Here is a 20922-nt window from a genome sequence, read left to right on the forward strand (position 1 = left end):
GAAATTCCTTAGGCCCATTACATGAAAGTATTCTGTGAATTGTAAAACTCCTACTTTTCTTGAATTGCAATAATAGTTTATTTAAATACAAAATATTTAATATATACAGTCACTCTTAAATGGAAGTGGTGCAGGAAGATTGCTGATTCATGAGTAATTTCCAGACTCAGTCACAGGTTCCTTGCTCAGTGTGCCAGTGCTCCCATTGTCTCTACAGCCCTAGACAGCAGCTATCTTGTGCCATTAATCTCTGTACAGTACTTGCTGTATGCCAGGTGCATACACCCCTGTCACCTCTCTGGATAAGTGTGTGGTCATTTTCAGTGTGCCATGATTTGTAACTGAGGCAGTACAAGAAATCCTAAGTAATTGGTGCAGCTCAAAGCTTGGTTGCTCAGGTACATTTTAAATTTCATTCAATAAAATGCAAAATAAAAGTTTTTTTGATTTTTTTTTTCAGCCCTGCTTCACATTTACATTTTTCTATCAAACACCCCCATACACTGTCCTGGGAGTATTACACGATGTTCCAGTGTAAAGCACATCTTGTTATGAGACTGATTGAGAACAGAATTAGCATGGAGTTCATGTTACAGGTAGGTATTTAGATGATTATGTGGAATATAAAAAACTCCTTGTCTTCAATTGCATTTCTGTTCATTAAATAGAGTTCAGAGAAGTAGAGAACAGGTCATCATAGGATTTCATCTGTGGTTTCAGTTTTAGCAGGACTGCACAAACATTTGGTCATTTGGGTTAGGATTCTTATGCATAACTTACAGTACTTTTTATATGGTGCATATTCTCTTTAATCTTAAGGTGTTTCGTTGGTTTGGGTTATTTTGATTTGTTTTTAACACTGAGAGCCAGTTTTCCTGTCCCTGACTGGTGTTGCTGTGAGCTAACCTAATGAAGTTATAAATAATGAGAATCCAGCTCCAGCTCTCTCATTATATGAAGTTTTCAGTGCTAGATGAAACTTAGATGCTTGTATTAGAGAAGCATTTGAATAGAAGATTGTAATTTTATTCTGAAATACTGAACTTCTGCAGAACTGTAGTTTCTCTTCTTCACTAATTATCTTTTGTGACATACTTTAAAAAGAATAGGGTGCTACAAATAAACAGTTAAAAATTAGTGATATTTTCTCATCTGCTTCAGGTTTTTAGGGGGTTGGGAGTTTTTGCCTTGGTTTGAGGTTATTTTTAAGGAAAACATACATGTTATTGTGCTAGAGCTATTTTAGGTGGTGGTCAGGTTGAAAATACTGCAGAGAATCTGATGAATGTTTAATTTCTGAAAAAGAAGATATAGTCAGTGATTTCTTTTACTGTAGATAATTGTTGAAAGTTGATAATCTTTTAATGGATTTTGTATATGTATGTGTAACTTGGAGGAAGATACATTTGGACTGAAAATTTCTGATACGGTCAAGCAAATAATTTCCTGTTAAGTCTTTATTTTGCAAACCTTTTTTTAAAGCCAGTTATCAGAAAGTGAGTTTATTGACCTTTAGTTGCAATTAAACAGAAATTAAACAGAAAAGCTTATTTTATATATAAGTGTTTAGGGAAAGTAATAACGTTTTATCATTTTAGGTTTTCAACAAGTTGTTGAGTCTGGCCAGTACTGCTTCATCTCAGAAGTTCCAGTCACACATGTGGAGTCAGATGTTGGTTTCCACATCTGGGTTTTTGAAATCTATCTCAAATGTCTCAGGCAAAGACATCCAACCTTTAATAAAGCAATGGGTGTATCCTTTTTATTCTTGGTCTGGATTGTTAATATGGAAAATGAATTTGGTTTTTTAATTGGCACAATCAAAAGAATGTGAAGAAGGGCACGAAATATTTTTGCATAAAACAGTTAAGTACATTATTCTGTGAATTAGATATATGTGTGAGCCACAAGTTCGCAATCTTTTCATAGTCCTTTGAACTGCACTGGCTTTTCTACATGTTCTTTACTAGAAGGGATTTCATTATTTTAAGTTTTCATTTGAAAGAAACACAGGAACGCTGCTGGAATTTAAGGCCAAATTATACTAAAAGGATTCCAGAGGACACTGCCCATAGAAATATGCTGAACTGGGACATGGAAAATACTATAGTCTGGTGCATTTTAATATGTGATTTCCAGTAAATCACCATGAAATTAGTAACCTAAAGCACAGACTATTAGTTTGCAATATACTTTAATAGCTTGGTAGCTTGTGTTAATAATACAGTTTCAGGTAAAATAAACCTCTGTGTGTTGATTCTTCAAATTTAAGTGATATTAGTCAAGAAACAGGGTTTCTTATTTTGAATTGATATGAGGGGCAATTTGAAGTGACTCCGTTTAGCAGGTTTCATTGTTAGTTTTATTTAATGTGACTCCAGGCTAGAGTTGTATGTGACTGCAGCAAAAACTTACCTTACTGTTGTAACAGACAACAAAAGAAGGTATTTAATTTGAGCTGACTTAACAACATTCATGCATCTCAATATCTTAACTAAAAAGCACTATATAATTAGTATTTATAGAGTAATTTGTGAGATTAGTATTTTATTTGCATCAGAAGTGTTCATAAAATATAAATACACATTATTCTGATTTACATACCTTGCTGTGCCAAGCACTTAAGAAAAATAGGAGTTCTGTGTTCCCACTGCTGTGACAGCTAAATGTCAGCATTACTATCTGAGCTAGGTGAATCTTAACTGCATCTGTTCTGTAAGGAAGAAAGAATTGTACCTCACACATTTGGGGATTATTTTCACCTTTTCCATACTTCGGCCCCAAGGTTGATCCTGGTAACTATAACTTGTATTTAATTCTGTGATTGCAACTTCCCTAGCATGTTTCAAACACTGCTATTCCTGTGACAGTGGATTTCCTACCCTGTAAGATCCTATGATCTTACAGAAGGTCTTCATGTTGTTTGGGAGATCTTACTGCTGTTAAGTAGTGCTGGCTGTATTATGCCATTAGCAAGGGTTATGTTGATGCTGAGTGTAAACCTCATGCTGAAAAAACACTAAAAATGTCTTAAACTGTACCTGATGACAAAGTCCCAGAGCTTCATGAAGGCAGCATCCATGAACAGAACCAGTCTGAGATATTTAGTCAAATGGCCAAATTTTGAGAGGAAAGTTAATAACCTCTGTATGAGAAGAAGTGTCTTTGAATATTGAAGCTCTTCCCTTAAATGTTGGGACATGAAAGAACAGATTTTCCTCCCTTGCTTTTGTCTCATATTGTCAGAGACTTGTGAGCGTGTGCATTAGACCAAAATGCTTCAGTTTAGGGTTTTAGTTTACTATAAGTCAAGTGTAGTAATGGCTGTGATACAGAAATGAAGAATGAAAATATTCACAGGAAAAATTGTCTTGAAGAACTCATTGCCAGGGCAAAAATTCAGAGTGAGATTGTTACTTTTTATCATTCATATTGTATACTTTGATGTATACCTGAACACACACACACACACACACACACACACACACACACACACACACACACACACACACACACACACACACATATGCATGAATGCTCACATGACCTAGTTTGGAAAACTATAATAAAATAATAGAGTTAAATGTAGTGTGGGTAGAGGACAGAAATTAATGTCTACATTTTCCCCTTAGTTTTATTTAACTAAAATACATAGTAAAACCATATTGAAATTACTGAAGTCTTACACAATTACTTTTTCTGAGAGCATGCCAAGGACATTGGATGTGGTAGAGTCCAGAATAGGTTTTCATAATTAATTTCCTCATACTAGGTAGTTTTCATTTAATTTCAGTTTTTCTCCATAAGAAACATGAATGGGAAAAAAATTTAAGGAATGTAAAACCCCAGAATTTCATGAATGAACATGAGTGATTTTATTTCCAGATTTTCTTGGAATGGGAAATTCTAGGAATAAAGAAGCATAAAGCAAGTTTTAAGAATTGAGAATTATGGATTTTTATAAAAATTGCATTGTGCACTAGAATTCCTATACTGCTTATTAGGGATCAGAGTGGAGTGGTAAAATTTTATGGTAGCTTTGCATTTAATAGAAAACGGAATGTCTTGGAATTGGAAATAAAACAAGATTACACATCTCCTGGGACTCAGAAATACGTGGTAAGGTGCATTTTCCATATTTAACCTACAAGTACAAGTATGGTGTATACATTAATAAACATAAGTTTAATGTTAATAACAAAATCTTCTGAACTTGAAGGGTCCTCTTAAAGTGACAGTGCAAGAACTTGATGGCTCATTCAACCATACATTGCAGATTGAAGAAAACAGTCTTAAACATGATATACCTTGCCATTCCAAAAGCAGAAGGTAAGAGCTGAAATACTAACTGCAGATATTTTTAGTATGGATTTATGAAAACATTTAGGGCATTTGATGATAAATATATGCTTCTTCTTAATCTTACTGAATAAGATTTACCTGTGATGTAAGTGGAGAATTTCATACTCTTTAAGGACAGCAAGAAACCTTACACAGTTCTTAATTATAAGTAATTTTGTAGAAGTTTTATGAAGACCTCATTTATATAGAATAAGTTGAATGAAGACTCTAATTAATCAAATTATTCAAAATGTCTTTGAATGAGAATCACAAATTAGAGGGAAGACACATGTAGGCCAGAGGAGTGCCTCAAGTGAAGAGAGTGCTGGGACTGTTGGGTAAACCTAAGGAACAAGGAAAGTGACAGACTTCCCTCATAGAGTCTTTCTATCTTCTAATGGGTTTTGATAGTTACTTTGAATTCTGCTTCTCAAGCTTCTGTGTTTATCTGTAATTGTAAAAATAGTGGGACTAAAAATTATGGAAATGGATACATAGCTCAAATTTGTGAATATTATGCTTTTGTGTGGTGAAAGGCATGGAGTACTTTTGCATTCTTAAACTTAATTTTTAAACATATATTTGCCAGTCTGGTAAGTAATACTTTTTTTTTCCCTCTTTTTAAATAGAAATAAGAAGAAAAAGATTCCATTGATGAATGGAGAAGAGGTGGACATGGACCTTTCTGCTATGGAGTAAGTTGGCTTGTTGGAGTTTCTCAGTGTGAATCTGAGCCATCTTCCCCTTGTCTAAAGCATGCTATTTTGAGGGATTGGATAATAAAGTTGTACTTTATTATATGACTGACAACTTTCAAGACTATCTCACATTTCTCTGTCTTTAGTGAAACTTTTCTGCTGTAGCTAGGAAATGCTGGCAAAGTGTAAAAAGTATGGGTTAACCAATATAATCAGATTTTATAAAAAATCTGGACATGGTATGGTGATAATAAATTTCTTCACACTAACACATTTCCAGTGATAACCTTTCAGCTGACTTCATAGGTAAAATGTAAACAAGAATTTGTTTGAAACAAAGTGAGAGCAATTTTTATTGGATTTTGATGAAGACCATTTAACTGCCACTAATACAGACAGGTTCCTGAAATCTGTAATTACAAAAGAATTCCTCTGGATTAAAATAATGATGAAATGCTTTGTACTGAAATCCACACTGACATTCATTTCAGTTGGAGCTGTTAAGCCCTTTGGAAGCAAGTTGTTGCTCAATGTAAATACCTGCCTTACCCTCCTTCACTTGGAGCCATCTGTACCCTCAGAGACAGTGGAGGTGTTGGCACCTGGTTTTCTGGCTGAGGGAAGTAAATATTCTGCTCTTGAAAGCCAGTGGTGTCTCTTTGAAGAAGGATAGATTGCTTGTCACCTTAAAAGTGTTGCAGATTCTCATAAATTTAACCTCATCTAATACATTATGAGAAAAAAATTTGTAATATGTATTTACATTGAGCAAGTCATTGCTACGATTTCCATATGACAGCTGACATATGAATAGTTTAATTGTATTGAAGGATAATTACCCTTAATATTTGTGACTATTTTTGCTCATTTGTGTTCAGGTCCCTGCTGCATTACACTGAGCTGATACTTCAGTGATCTTAGAATGACCTTTGAACTGGGATAGGATTTTATGCAAGACACTTGCATTTGATCTGATAACCTGATCTGTGGTGTGGTCGTTCTGCTGTCCAGTTTGGGCTTCTCTGCTCCAAGCATGCGTGATAATACACATTCCATTTTCTAAATCTTGTGTATACACTCTTGTACTGTTGTTTCTTCTCTAGCTACTCACTTGGTGGCAATTCTGGATTTTCTAAAAACATATACAGAAATACACATCATATTTATAATGATGCTCTTTTCATCAGTCCAAACTGTCTCCTAATGCCTTACTGTATTTTGATTTTGTGATTTTGTATGGAAAAATGAGTAAGAGAATGTATTGCATAATTTGTGCTTGTCGCTCCAAAAATTACTTCTGCAGTCACGGTGCTGTGTGAATAATAAAATGTAAAATGTGTGTTTGGATGGAATACAACTGAGTCATTTTATCTGTGGGATAACTTTAATCCTGATTTTTATCATTTTCATGGTTACCCTTGTCTGCTTTCAACATCATAGCATGTGAGTGGTTGTAAAGGAGTTTCACATCTATTGATTAAAAAAAGTATATTTACCACCAGATTTTCTTTCTTGGATTTTCTTTTTTTTTTTTTTTTTTTTTTTTTTTTTTTTTTTTTTTTTTTTTTTTTTTTTTTGTAGTCTTATCCTTTGGAAGGTGATAAAGTGCTTATCAGTTAGGAGTTAGGAAAATTGTAGCATCCAAGCACATAGAATTAAATATACTGGGATCATACAGTAGTTTACCATAAACAAAGATCTGTAGGTTAAAAATACTAAACCACTGTATTCACTTTGATATATTGGAGGTGTGGACAGATTGCCCTGGGAGGCTGTCGAATTGCCATCCTAGAAGCAAGAGATTGGAGCAGAAGACTTTCAAAAGTTCTCTCTAACCTGTATTTTGTTATGGTTCTTTGAATTTAAATACTTTCCAAATAACTCATAACAAGTTAGAATATCTTTAGAATTTCTATAGTCTTGAAATTTTGTAAGTTATTAATGTTTTTTATGTCTGTCTTAGTGCTGACTCCCCCTTGCTCTGGATAAGAATAGATCCTGATATGTCAGTACTGAGGAAGGTGGAGTTTGAGCAGTCTGATTTCATGTGGCAGTATCAGCTGAGATATGAGAGAGATGTGGTGGCACAAGAAGAAGCCATTCTGGCCCTGGAGAAGTTCCCTACTCCGGCATCCCGGCTTGCCCTGACTGACATCCTGGAACAGGAACAGTGCTTCTACCGGGTGAGAATGCTGGCCTGCTTCTGCCTTGCAAAGGTGAGCTTGTGTGCAGTGAGGGAGGAAATCCACTAGACTTTGTAAATGGCTCAAAATGGGTCAAAACTCATCACAGTTCCTAAACTGGCATGAGATTTAGCTTCTTAAATGTATTCGCCAAGTATTTTTAACATGACTGATTTGAAAGGAAAATTGTATTATTTTAGTCTGTAAATGGAGACTGTAGAAGGCTTTCATAATTGTCAAAATTGAGATGTCAGACATGAAAACCACAAGGGATTTTTCCAGATTTCATTAAGTAGCTGAAATAAAAGACTTTTGTTTCATTTTTTTCAGAACCAAAGTATATTTTTTATTATTTTAGTGGGAAGTTCCTTGGCCAGTCTGTTGAGAACTCTGAAGTGCTGAAATTCATCTTTTCTTAATTGAACTTCAGGTTGCTGCTCTGTATCACTTCAGACTGAATTGAGTCACAAAAGAAACATCAAGTTGTGATACAATTAAATATTAAAAAACCAAATAATTGTTGTAAAGGGAAGATCTTTTTTTTCCTTACACATAAATTTAGCATTAAGAATGAAAGTTAGTAAACTCCTAATTTTACAACAAGTGGGTGGAAACACAGAAAAACAAGAATTTCTAAAATGGCATATTGGTGACTTTTATGCACATGAAGACATATTGATAGACAATTTGTTCAGATTATTGACATATAGCTTACTTTCTGCTGTGTACCTGTTGGGAATAATTTCATTCCTGTACAGAAATAAAACCTTCAGCCATATTTTGAGAATGAAAATCCCAGTGTTTTTGACAAACTATTTTAATATGAGACACTGATATGGAACTACCAGTTTATGTTCTAGTATTGGTGCTGCCAGTATCTGACTTAAAATATGCACTTTTTAAAACAAATTCACTTCTAATATTTGTTTGTATATATTCCAGAGGTAAATACTAAAAGTGCAGTTGTTGCAACTTTAAATGCTATAGTTTTTTCTATCTTTACTGTAACTTATTTGGCAGTTGGGCTGCAGATAATCATTGCTAGTTTTGTTCAGTTGTAATTGTATGGAGAATCTTGGGTGTGTGGATAAGGTGGTTGACTTGCAGAAAAGAAGATAATAAGGCAAGCAAAAAGTATGGCTGTGACATGAAATCAAGGTGAAGGAGAATGGCAGAACAAAGTTGTAGATATGTTTATGGAAGTACCTGGGAGGAAAGTGTAGTACATTCTATTACTGATTCCAACACCAGGACATTAATAAGAGTAACTTCCTGTTATCGTCGAGTTTCATTTTCTCAGGTTGTAAATATTCAGGATTTGTATTCTTTATTGAAAAAAGCCAAGTCCCTCGTGATTATTCAGGAGGAGGGTTCTTTTTTTGTTGATTTACAGTTTCTAGCTAGGTTGCAGTTACTGTTGTCAAATACTCTCAGTGTACTCATGTTGATACAGAGAAATGATATGTGACAATGCAATTGTCAAACTGAATTTGCTATACTTTTTTGGTATACCTCATTGTAAAAAAGGACTTCAATCTCTCAGCAGTGAAGTATCCAGGAGACGTATTAAATCCTTGTTGATAAATTAAGGATATGTGTGAACATGTGTGCACACACACTGTGAGTCTCATTCACGAGTCCTTCAGGACAAATAACAAATACAGAGAAAGGAGAAGATCATGTCACAGTCTTAATTCCTGAGGTTCCACAGGCTGATTTCCCAGTTCAGGTCCACTGCAGTGTAGGTGATGTGTTATAAACTTTGCAATAGGAACACTACCATCACAAACTTCTCCCTCCCAAACGTTGAGGAGATTCATAGATGTGCATGTGAGTTAAATCTTTGTCTACATTTTTACGCTGTGCTGAATTGAATGGTGCAGAAATGGAGTGTGCCTCCTGCCTTTTTAAGTAGAAATGCAACACTGGTCATTTGCACTACTGTATGGGGAACTTGCAGTTACATTTAGTTCAGAATGTGTAATGTCTCAGTAGACTAAGTAGAAAAATCAGATTCTGTCAGTAAAGAGAAAATCAAATGAGTGACAATGCATGATAAGACAAAAAAATACTGAAAAGATGATGGTTTAACTACTGTTGATTTTAATTGAAAATAGTTGTTTATCTGCAGACTTTGTGAAATTAAATGCTTACAATAAGAAGTTAATATTTTAAAATATACACCCTGATATTAATGGAATGGTGAATATCACGTAAACATAGGACACTGTGATCTTTTGGGGATTGAGTTTTATTGGACATTGCTACATAAATTTTGTGTATGTAGTTTTAAGTTCTTTATCATGGTTTCTAAGCCATCTTTGGGATTAATCTTCCTCTGCAGGAAGAGTTACTGTAGCTTTCATAAAAGGCTACATCTTCAGAAAAACCTTCATCTTTAGTTCAAACACTTCAGCTATTGCAAGGGGAAGATCAATTGCAGTATTTTCCCTCTCTGACTTTCCCTTGAAGCCTGACTTAGTGGAAAAATGGTTTTTAATTATAAAGCACCACACTTCCCCAAAAGCAATGATGAAGTGAATTGCTGTGCATTTTCACATAGCCTCTTGATTTTTCTTCACTTACTGCATATGTAATAGCCTTTGAAACAAGCTACCTAATCTAAAAAGAAATCATCAAATTCAAGTTTTTCTTTGTAAGAACAGATTTTTCCTTAGTTTGTGGTGGGTCTGTAATGGGAATTCCTGCATCTTCGTAGGGTGCATTGGTCCCATTTGTGCGCACACACACATCAGGCAGATCAACCATCAGCAGGCACAGGTGTTCTGCAGGCTTTCAGTGCTTCTTACAGCAAATGTGTGAAACCCAGGGTGCTGGGAAGGTACAAAAAGCAGTTCTGTCTTTGTGGAACCTTAACTGTCTTAAACCAAAGCAGACTATAGCAATAAATTGTTCCCAGTGCACAGTCTTCAAAAAATGACAAGTAAAGTTAGAGGGGACTGCCTTGCCTTTAACTTTAGGGGTGGTCTTTTATTCTTAGGGTGGCTAAGGCCTGTTTAAAGTCTAGGCTGAGGTTACTGGCAGGGTAAATTTGGGAAGTTGGTATTGCAAAATCCCCTTTCATGACTGGCTTCTGTAGAGTCAGAGAACTTGGCTTAGTAAACACAGAATATTAATCTAAAATATATAAAAGAGAAAATAATTAAGAACAGAAGTTTATCATGGAAGGATAGTTAGTTGCAGATGTCTTCCAAATGGAACAATTTCCATAAAACTTAACTTTAATGTAGATAAGATATATTGGGAATGACAGTGAAAACTTAGCTAATATAAGATAATACACTCATGAAAGTAAGTATCTATTTAAAGGAGAGAATGTTCTTGGCAATTACCCTTTTTGATCATGGAAATGTGTATTTTTCTACAGCCAAACTAAACTTGCAGTGGTCATGTTAATATGATTTCCCTTCCCCCTACTTATTCAGATTGCAAATTCCATGGTAAGTACGTGGACAGGACCACCAGCCATGAAGTCACTCTTCACCCGAATGTTTTGTTGTAAGACTTGTCCAAACATTGTGAAGACCAACAACTTCATGAACTTTCAGAGCTACTTTCTTCAAAAGGTAAAATTAATTTTTCTCAATGAATGTTTTAAAAGAATTGTCAAAAATGTAAAAATGTTCCTCCAGTTGACAGTTACAGGAATGTGGATAGCATAAACCTGATTTATTCAATCTTATTAAAATCAATTAACAAATTATTAGCTATTTTTATCTGATTAGCTGAAGTTAAATTAGCAGTTTCTTCAGAAGAATGGAGAATTATAAATTATTATATAATTACTTGCAATTATTTGTGAGTTCATTCTTAAATAGGACTGTAATTACTGTACTTTTATCTTTTAGGTGAATTCAGCAACTGCCTTTATTCTTTAATAGCAGTTATATCATACTGCAAGTAAAATCTTATAACTCTTAAATTGGTGGACATCTTTAGTTCAACACATTGCGTAATCCTTCTTGCCCTCTTCTTTCTACTGTCAGCATCACATATTGCCACTGTTTATTTTGGTGTTAGCACAGGTTTTTTTGCTGTAACCTATGGTTGTTCATTGAATAACAGGGTTAATGACAATGTTTTTCTCTCAAGATTCACTAGACTGGGTGATTGAGTTCTTATTTCATAGATTTCATATCAATGATTTTATAGAGGGCTCCAATTTTGGTTTTTTCACTCTGTCCAAAACTGTTTCATTCTTCATGTCATTCTTGGACCTTCTTTTTGCATTTTTCTGTTTTTTGGCATTGTTCAGTCTTTACCACTAAATCTTATCTTTTTCTACCTTTTTAATCCTGTGTGCCAAGTTTGTAAATCTAGAGTAAGATTCTTAAATCTGTGTTGAGTAGAGCCTAGAGATCTGCTTAGCTCACTCTGAAATAACTGCCTATTCAGAATAACAGCTGTCTGGCTAATAGTTCTTCAGGCTTCACTGACCCTGTTGGGTCTGTATGTCTCAGTGAAAGTGGAAGCTTAGACATCATGTTCACATGAAAACTCTAAAATTCAGTGTCTATCTCAAATTCCATCACAATTTTCTGTGTCTTCTTGTTTTTCATTTGATACCTTTTTGATAATGTCTTGACTTGAGAGTCTGTTTTTTGGATGTACATGTTTTTTAAATGTCTGTATTGTGACTAAGTACTGAGCAATAACTACGTACTTTTTTTGATCTGAAAATTATAAAGTACATGGTCTTACTGTCAAAAATTATGTAAATACAGCTTTTCATACACCTGCTATTGTAAATTTGTTAATTGCTGATTTTCAGGATGTACCTCTTTTCAGGGTGTAACTATCATTTCAATAATGTAAAGAGTGATATTAATTAATTTTATTACACAGACTATGCCTGTTGCCATGGCCCTTCTGAGAGATGTTCACAACCTTTGTCCTAAGGAGGTTTTAATGTTTATTTTGGATTTGATCAAGTATAACGATAACAGGAAGAATAAGGTAAAGACAGTGTTTATTTTAATCTCTCACTGATTTTCTTTTGGTGAAAAAAGTTTTAGTTAGTACACTGCATGATCTTTGATGCCACTACTGCAAATACCTAGCTCAGAGTTGATGAAAAGGTGATGTGGTAAATGTTAGAGAATGTTCTGTAGCTGACATCTCTATGGCAGCACTTCTTGGATGTTTCAAAGCTCTGTGTGCTTGTTGTTAATGCTTGTCTTCCTTTGCGCACATACTTTTCTTGCTTTACTCTTTTTCATTCAAAGACCCAAGTGTTTGGAGAAAATGTAACATGAGAAGTTCAGCACTAGTTTTTTGATGTTTATTTACCTTGAGAGGAGTATTTGAAAGAGCAAGGAAAGGAAATAATCTTTTTTAACACTATACAGGACTCTAGAATTCTGTGTTCTGAGTATCATTTCTAGCTCACAAAACTAGGTTGTCTTCATCTGCTTAAATAACAGGTGAACCACAGGTTTATGTTGTTCCATCACTAAACTGAACCATCTGAGTTGGAAATGTTGTCACCCCAAGTTCCTTCCCAAACAGATCGCTTCTGAAGGATGATTAGAGGACCTTTAAGATCCTGAGATGATACAGAATTCCATCTCTGTAGCTAGGAGCCTAGCATAATCTTCCCAATAAGTATTCAAAGTGAAGTGGAACCAGTCTAATGTGTCTTAAACTTCATTTTTTTGTGTGTGTAGAACACATACTGTAACAAGACACGTGCTGCTTGTTACTGAAATAAGGATGATGGATGGAGAGAGGTAGAGAGTTGGACATATGAATGCAGGCATCAGTAGTCACATAAAAGGGTGACATGTGCTGACATCTCAGCCTCACCTTTCCATGTGTCCCTTCTACACATGTTTAACATCTACTGCTGGATCTGACAGATGTTGGGTTTCTTTAGGTTAAAGTAACTAATACTCAAAGCTAGTACTTCTTTCTGATTTTTTAAAATTTTATATGTTTTGCTGCTTATTAACACAACCAACAGATGCAAAAGACAGCATAATGGAAAGGGTGAAACTATGAGCCCAGGTAAGAAGGGTGAAGGAAGAAGAAAGATTTTTTTTTTTCACTAAGCACCAGTGAGCTTACTCGTTTGCTTCAGAGGCTCATGAAGTTGCTGGCTGGATTAATAGTATGATTTTCAGGACCTTTTTTTCCTGTTTTCCTTTCTTATGCAGTTTCTCCCATGGTCTTGATTTTAAGATCTGTTCTGTAACAGGGCTTAAACATTTCTTAGCTTTGAAAAGATATATATTTTTATATTTTCTTACGTTAAATATCGGTTTTATGTAGTTTTCAGACAACTACTACCGTGCTGAGTTGATTGATGCCCTAGCCAACTCTGTGACTCCTGCAGTCAGTGTGAACAATGAAGTTCGAACATTGGATAACTTAAATCCTGATGTGCGACTTATTCTTGAGGAAATTACCCGTTTTCTGAATATGGAGAAGCTTCTTCCCAGTTACAGACATACTATCACAGTCAGGTATGGTTTAATGACATTGCTTTTCTTGGGTTTTATGTACCTTTCTGTAGTTAGCTTTTGAGATTTTAGCTTGTATGTCTTAATCTTAAATGTCAAATTCCTTTCAAGTTTCAAAAGCTGATAATGCTTGATAATAAGTTTGTCTTAATTGCTTTACTTTTCAGCATTAGTTTTTGTCAGTGTAGTGTTTGTAGATCTTTTGTAGCAGTCATAATTTGATCATCCCATGCCTCTTTAAGAAGAGTATTTGTGAAAGTTTTGCCTTGTAACAATAACTGTAGGGCATGCAACATCATCTGAGCTGTGTTTTCTCTAAGTTATTGTGGCTGTACTGAAACCAATCAATGGATTTGACAGAATGGAAAATTTTGTTTGTGTTTCTGCCTAATTCAGAGATAATAAGAGCTGTGTGTTAATGCTGTGAAAGAAATTGTAACATGTTCATCATGTTAATGTGGATAACATAATTCAGAAGATTTGCAGTTCTTGATTTGGAAGAAAGTAATTTTATTTTTCTTGGCTGATATTCCATAAAGCTGATGTGTATTTTATTCTGCTACCATTTCCAGCTGTTTAAAAGCCATTCGGGTGCTTCAGAAGAATGGCCACGTCCCAAGTGACCCTGCTCTCTTCAAGTCGTACGCAGAGTACGGGCACTTCATCGACGTCCGGATAGCGGCGCTGGAGGCTGTTGTTGATTATACAAAAGGTACTTCCTTCCAAGTACTTTGACATTTTGTAACAATTCTCATACAAATGTAATGCTTACCTCATTAATATTAGGTTGAAATAGTGTCCACCATTAAGACACCATAGGTATATTAATAAGAAACTGAGGTTTCTATTACTGTTTTGTCCCAGCAGGTACGACTGTTGTGAAGATGTGCTGAGTATTGTTTCTCAGTGCTTTGCAAATTGAATCAGATACCAATGTTTTGAAATAATGATGGCAGTAAGGGGATTTGGTAATTTGTCTTTAACACTCCAGTGACTTTGATTTAGTTGATTTCAGCCATAATTGCTAGTCAAAGTCACTGATTTTGCTTTACCTTTTTCCTGATATCTTAATTGTGCTTTTTGCATGCATTTTGTGGTTATAAATTTTAGAAACTTAGATTATTGTAGAGATATTTTTGCTGATTCTGTTTTGCCATTCCTTATGCGTAGCTTACGTTTGTGAGATGCATTCTTTTAATATTACCTTAATCCTGGTTGACTATTGCAGGTCCAAGAAAAAAAAATCCCAGGACAGTTTCTTAAATGATCTGTAGTTTATACACACTCCTGACAGATTTCTAATGGTAGTTAGAAATTACAGCTTCAGTGATTTGCATTACATACAGTTAATTTAGGGTTAAAGTTAATTTAGACTTCTCAAAGTAGATAAGCAGTGGGAGGTTTTAAGGCAATTGGAATCTTTGAGTGAATGCATTCGGTGAAACTCAGGCATCCAGTCACAGACTGAAAGCAGGCTGTCATTCCAAACAGCTGATAACTGTGAGGGAGGCTGTGCACCCAGCAGGCTCCCTCCTGTAATCCACCAGACACTCTGTATCCTTAATCCACTGGTGATCCTGTGAGTGATACGCTGCTAGAATTCAGTGCTGTGCTGGTGCTGTGCATATCTCTCTCTGGTGGGCTAATTGCTTACTCATCAGCTCTTTTCCTTTAGAAGAATCTCCTCACTAATTCATCCCCCCTTGTGGAAAGACAAACTGATAGAAATAATGTTTTCTCATTAAATTCTTGACCTTCTATGGATGATATCTATAGTTAATAACTGGCTCGAATAAGGAAGTGTTTGTACTACAAAGTAATAAATTACATATTTAAAACAGCTGATCAAACGGGGTGTTATATAAGCAAGACAATAGGGTAAGTTGCTTGAAACCTACAGGAAGCTAAAACTTGAATGGTGAAAAGTAGTAGATTACTTGAAATCAGTGGTTGAGCTGAACAGTTTTTGACTGAGCTCACTGAGATCTGATAACGACAGACTAGACTACTGCTGTACCTAACTGCCTTGCACCTTGCTAACAGCTTTTTTTTCTGATGCAGAGGTAGCAGATGCAAAAATCTACCTTCTATAAAGTTACTGCAATTCACCACACAGCCTGCTATCTAGCTGGTCATCAGTCATTTTTCAAATACAAGCTTCCAGTACTGAGCACAGGAGCTCCTGCTCCTGCTGTAAGACTGGTGGGTTTTTGGTGGAGGGATGATCCAGAAACTCAGTGTGCTAACTGACTTCTTCCTTTAGCTATAGAGAAATTAGCAGTGCTTGTCTTGCAGAGCCCTAAACCTGGCTTTGGTAGGAGAAATGATTGGCCCTCTATTGCCAAGAGATCTGATTCTTGCTGTTCCCAGTTACCTGGTTTCCAGTTCACACTGGATGCAGACCAGCAGCTGTCAATGCCTGTTGCTTGTGCCAAAGCTGGCTTTTAACAGTTCTTGTAAAGGAAGCTGACAGATTTTGTAATTTCCATAAAAAGGAAAGTCTGTGTTTTCTGGGTGGAACTTTCAGAGTAGGAATAACACTACCTTTTTTTGAGTTACTTGAAAAGAAGTAATTTCTTCATGGAACTGAATAACTTGTTTTCTTTGCCATTAATAGCAAGGGGTTTTTTGAGAAATGGTAACTTTTTAAAATGCTTGAGGCAGCATACAAGGCCTTGGACAGTTTATCTGAAGTGGCTTGAAGTGGACAGAGGTTATTAACTTTTTAAAGTTAACTTGTGAGAGGCTATATTACCATTAATAGTTAGTTGTATAGAACAAGGCAGTTGCATACTTAGAAGAGATAACAAACTATTCTAAATAAATAACCATTATCAAATTTGATGGATGTTAATGTTCAGTGTCAAAGATATCTGCTGCAATTGAGAACTGAGACAACACTGCTTGTAATTTGAAAAAAAAATCACAAGGGGATTTTTGTTTCAGAAAGGAATCACATGTGTTTATATCTACCAGAAGTATGAAAATCTACACATGTTGCTTTTCCCACAGCCTTCTCCTACACAAACTGGCAAGCTACAGACAGGATGGGTGGTCAGTGCAGTGGGTAAGAATTCAGATCATGGTCCACACTCAGAGGGTGGTGATCAGTGGCTTTTACTCAGGCTAGCAGTCTGTCACAAATGGGTCCCCCAGGGAGCATCTTCAGAAATTATGTGGAGAACAGCACTGAAAGCAGCCTCACCAGGTTTATTGATGAGAATGCTGGTGGCAAGGTGGACGTGTCAGAAGGGAGAGACATCTCACAGAGAGACCTAGACAGGCTGGAGAGCAGGAGAGCAAGAGCTGGATGAAGTTAAACAAGTGCAAGGTCCTGCACCTGGGACAGCATAACCAAAGAGCCCAGAACAGGCCAGGACCTGTGCTTGGGATGCAGCATCACTGAAAGGGACCTGGGGGTCTTGGTGGATGAGAAGCTGCCCACGAGTCAGCAGTGTGTGGCTGCAGCAGATAGATCCTGGGCTGCCTCTGCAGGGGCAATAGTAACGAGACCAAGATGTCATCATCCCACTCTACTTTGTACTCAGTCTGCACTTCAAGCAGTGTGTATAGCTGCAGCCCTCACAATTCAGGAAAGTTGTGGGCAGACTGCAGAGGGTCCAGAAAGGAGCCATGGAGATTATCAGAGGGGTGCAGGACCTGCTCTGTGTGGGAGGAGTGACAGAGTTACCTCTTTTCTCCCTGGGTAAGAGAAGGCTTAGGGGGGCTTCATCACAATATTCCAGTACTTAGAATGCAGCTGCAAAGTGGATGGAGTGTCTGTCTCCTCCACATGGAAAGAAAGATTAACAAGTACAAGTTGCACCAAGAGATGTTTCATCTTGATACAAGAAGAGATTTTTTTGCAGTGAGAGCGATCAGTCAGTGGCACAGCTTCACCATGGATGTAGTGGAGTCACTGTTGCTGGAGATTTTCAAGATGCAGTTGGGCAGAGTGCTAGATAATCACATCTAGGCTCCCTTCCCCATGGAAGGCCAGAGCAGATGATCTTGTGAGGTCTCCAAACCAGGCCTAGTATATGGTTCTTCTGGCTAATAAGATTTGTTCTGCCTGAGGTCAGGTTTAATTTGTCATTGCTGTCCACATTGTTTCATAGTTCCTATATAAATTTGAAGAGCAGGTCAAATGCATTAGTAGCAAAGCTTTGGAAGCCTAGAAGGCTTAGTTTACACTATAAGGCAAATAGCAGGGAAGATTTACTTAATTTCTAGCAGAAATAAGTTTAAAACACTTTTTTTTAATCACAAAAGTGTGATTACCTGGTTTTGTTATCCAGCACAATCAGCCTAAAGGATTAATCTCCCAGACTTTTCATTTTCTAATTAAAAAGCATTTTAAAATCCATTTTGTTAGTCAAAATAATTACATTTTCCTAATGAGTGTGACTTCATGTTTGCAGTGTTGCAATTCGTTGCTATGTGGTAATAAAGTACTATTTTTGTTTCATGCAAAACAACTTTTGTTTGCAGTGTTCTAGCTGCCTTCTCTCCCAAGCCAGAAAGAGCAGCTGTGCATTGAGCTGAGCACAGGAAGTCACTAGTCCCTTAAAAGTATGTTCTCTGCATAGTTTTTCAAAGGTTTCTAGTTTTTAAGGCAAATCTGAGATTGTAGTTCTGATGTGTATGGATACAGATTTGCTCTGGCATCATCCAGAACTGTGTGGCCATGCTCTGAGCAGTGCACTGTGGGAGCTACACACAGGGTACATTCTGCCTCTAAACAGGGCTTAGTGGAGCCTCACCAGTGTAACCAGCTTTGTTTTGGCTGGGAAGAGCAGGGCTGGCTTGCAAGTGGCCTGCAAAAGACTCTCCAGCCATCCTCTAAGCAATATTTTAATGTAGTTGATTCTCCTAGCCCAGAAAGGGGTCTTATGTTCTAGTTGTCCAAAGCATTTTTAAAACTTATAATAGAATGAAGTGCTGGTTCTTATATTACAAACAAATGCCTCTTCTGTTAAAAGCAACTTACTGTAGTGAAATAACAAAAAAATAATAGGTATTAGAATTAATTGGACTAAACAAGATATATTTTTAAATTGTTGGCTGAAAACAATCCAAAATAAGGAAGAAAATTTGAACTTAGGCATTTAGAGCTAAAAAGACAATTAGCTAGGGGGAGAAAGAAATGTATTGCTAGGACCACAAGATGGAAAGCAATAGAAATGGTTTTGGACCTCTCTATTCAGTAATGATTAATACACTGTCTTCATTGTTTTGAGAAAATGAGAAGAGAATGCTGCTGTAAAAATCTTTACAGTTATGCACCTGACAAAAAGATCACAATAAAAATTCTTTCTTGTTTTGTGTAATGAGTGATGATGATTTCCTGTGTAGTTTCCTATTCTGCAATATTACTCTGATAATCAAAGAAATTTTGTAATATAAGTTAGATTTCAAACTAAGAAGCTGACTTTGTTTCCAATTTTCTACAAGCATGTGCTGATAGGTTTCAAAATCCATTTTAGCTGCAAAGTATAATGATTTGTAAAACTAATGAAGGCTAATGAGGGGAGCATGATTGCAGTTTTATATAATCCCTGTAGTAGTCCTCCTTCTGTCCTATGTAAAGATAGTAATCTTTCACAGATTCCTGTGTATGAGAATTGCATATTCTCTGCAGAAGATGTTATGCTTCTGATTCTTGAAAGGATATTAGAATGTGTTCATTTTAGGAAGCACACAATATCTAGATCAGCCTTTACTCTGATTTTCCCAATCAATGCTCATGCAAATAGTCAAATTGATTGGTATTGAACCACTGAAGCATGTAAGAGTTTTGTAAATGTTCATATTTCCATGTAAAGTAAGACAGTTTTTACTTTGAATTTACTCTGTAATTAGTGGAATTCCTCTTTAGTTGCAATGATTCATGCTCTTTATGTGCTAATTCACAAACTCATGATTGTCTTCATCGAAATCCTTCCAGTTTATATATATTACTAGGCATTTTGTTTTATTTTGCTTTGCAGTTGATAGGAGCTATGAAGAATTACAGTGGCTGCTCTCAATGGTTCAAAATGATCCTGTACCCTACATAAGGTGAGTTAATAAAGAGACAGTTTTTTTTACTAATGCTGAGGCTATTAAATAAATTCTTCACCTGGAATCACTAGAATAGATCAGATCCTTAAGTGCTTCTTCTCAAAACTGTTTTTCCTTCCTGTTATTTTACATTAATTTAAACATGTTTAGATGTTTCAACAGTTCACATCTCAAAAATTAGTATGTTCTGTTCTTATTCTGCATTATGTTATTTTTGTCTTTTTTGTTCTACCTTGTGACAGAAGTCTGAAGTTAGAGATTCTTTCCTGATCATAAATAAAGAGTATAAATATGATGTTGCATATGGCAAAAAAGTTCTTCATGATATTTAGAAAAGACAGAGGCTGAGACATAGTGCACACAATATTTGGACACCAAGGGGTGTAAAACAATTATCAGACTGTAGATGGGGTGAAAGGATCATGTGAAAAATGTGGTGAAATTTCTAGTATTTCTTGTTTCAACTTCATTTTCACATGAGTGGTTGGGTATTTCAGCCAACCACGTTTATTACAAACCTGTGAACACCAAGGTTCATAATAATTGTTTTTTCCCAACACTTTATTGTTATTACTAGCATTGAAATACTGAGTTTCAAAGTTAAATAATATTACTTTTACTCTCTTTTTATAGGTGATTACTTAAAATACCATAGCTGCAAGGTTGTTCTATTTCATTTCTGTCATTCTTGTTAATGGAAATAAATACAGATTTAGCTTCAGTTTAAGAAGGAGATGTAATTTTATTTGTATCCTTTTAAAGAGGAGTTTAAATTTTGAATTGAGTGCAATATTTTAGCCTCTTCTAAAAGAAAATGCAAAAAAAAAAAGTATCTGCAAGAGTCTTCTGTTCCAAATGTGTCAGACTGCAAGGTGAAAGCTGGCTATAAGTAATGAAACAAAGAATTCATTAAATGTTTTCAAGGCCAGGTTTGAAGAAAGAAAAATGTATCTCCTTTCAGCTCAGTCTGTAAATACTGTAAGCAGCATGGTAAGTTCGGGATCTTCAGTAACCAAAGTAACATAAGAGATGGCATTGTTTGTTTCCAGGAAAGCGTGCAAGTCACTGGTTTTGGGCCTGCCATTTTGTATCAGTCATAAACATTTACACTAATTTAAAAGCTCTTTGATATCAGTATGTAAGCAGTTTATTTGC

At 35.8% G+C, this 20922-nt stretch overlaps 1 protein-coding gene across 3 annotated transcripts in view; it reads left to right on the plus strand.

The window, feature by feature from the left end:
- TAF2 (TATA-box binding protein associated factor 2) overlaps nucleotides 1-20922 on the plus strand; it is a 60232-nt gene that overhangs the window by 21506 nt on the left and 17804 nt on the right. For all 3 annotated transcript variants that reach the window (XM_063173130.1, XM_063173120.1, XM_063173140.1), the window contains exons 11-21: nucleotides 461-596; nucleotides 1599-1753; nucleotides 4005-4119; nucleotides 4220-4329; nucleotides 4971-5036; nucleotides 7003-7255; nucleotides 10669-10809; nucleotides 12089-12199; nucleotides 13514-13707; nucleotides 14277-14416; nucleotides 19695-19764. In XM_063173130.1, the coding sequence (XP_063029200.1) occupies nucleotides 461-596; nucleotides 1599-1753; nucleotides 4005-4119; nucleotides 4220-4329; nucleotides 4971-5036; nucleotides 7003-7255; nucleotides 10669-10809; nucleotides 12089-12199; nucleotides 13514-13707; nucleotides 14277-14416; nucleotides 19695-19764 (1491 nt within the window). The remainder of the gene's footprint in view (nucleotides 1-460; nucleotides 597-1598; nucleotides 1754-4004; nucleotides 4120-4219; nucleotides 4330-4970; nucleotides 5037-7002; nucleotides 7256-10668; nucleotides 10810-12088; nucleotides 12200-13513; nucleotides 13708-14276; nucleotides 14417-19694; nucleotides 19765-20922) is intronic.

Source organism: Melospiza melodia, chromosome 1 (assembly GCF_035770615.1).
Source record: "Melospiza melodia melodia isolate bMelMel2 chromosome 1, bMelMel2.pri, whole genome shotgun sequence".
In the NCBI taxonomy this organism is placed as follows: Eukaryota; Metazoa; Chordata; class Aves; order Passeriformes; family Passerellidae; genus Melospiza; species Melospiza melodia.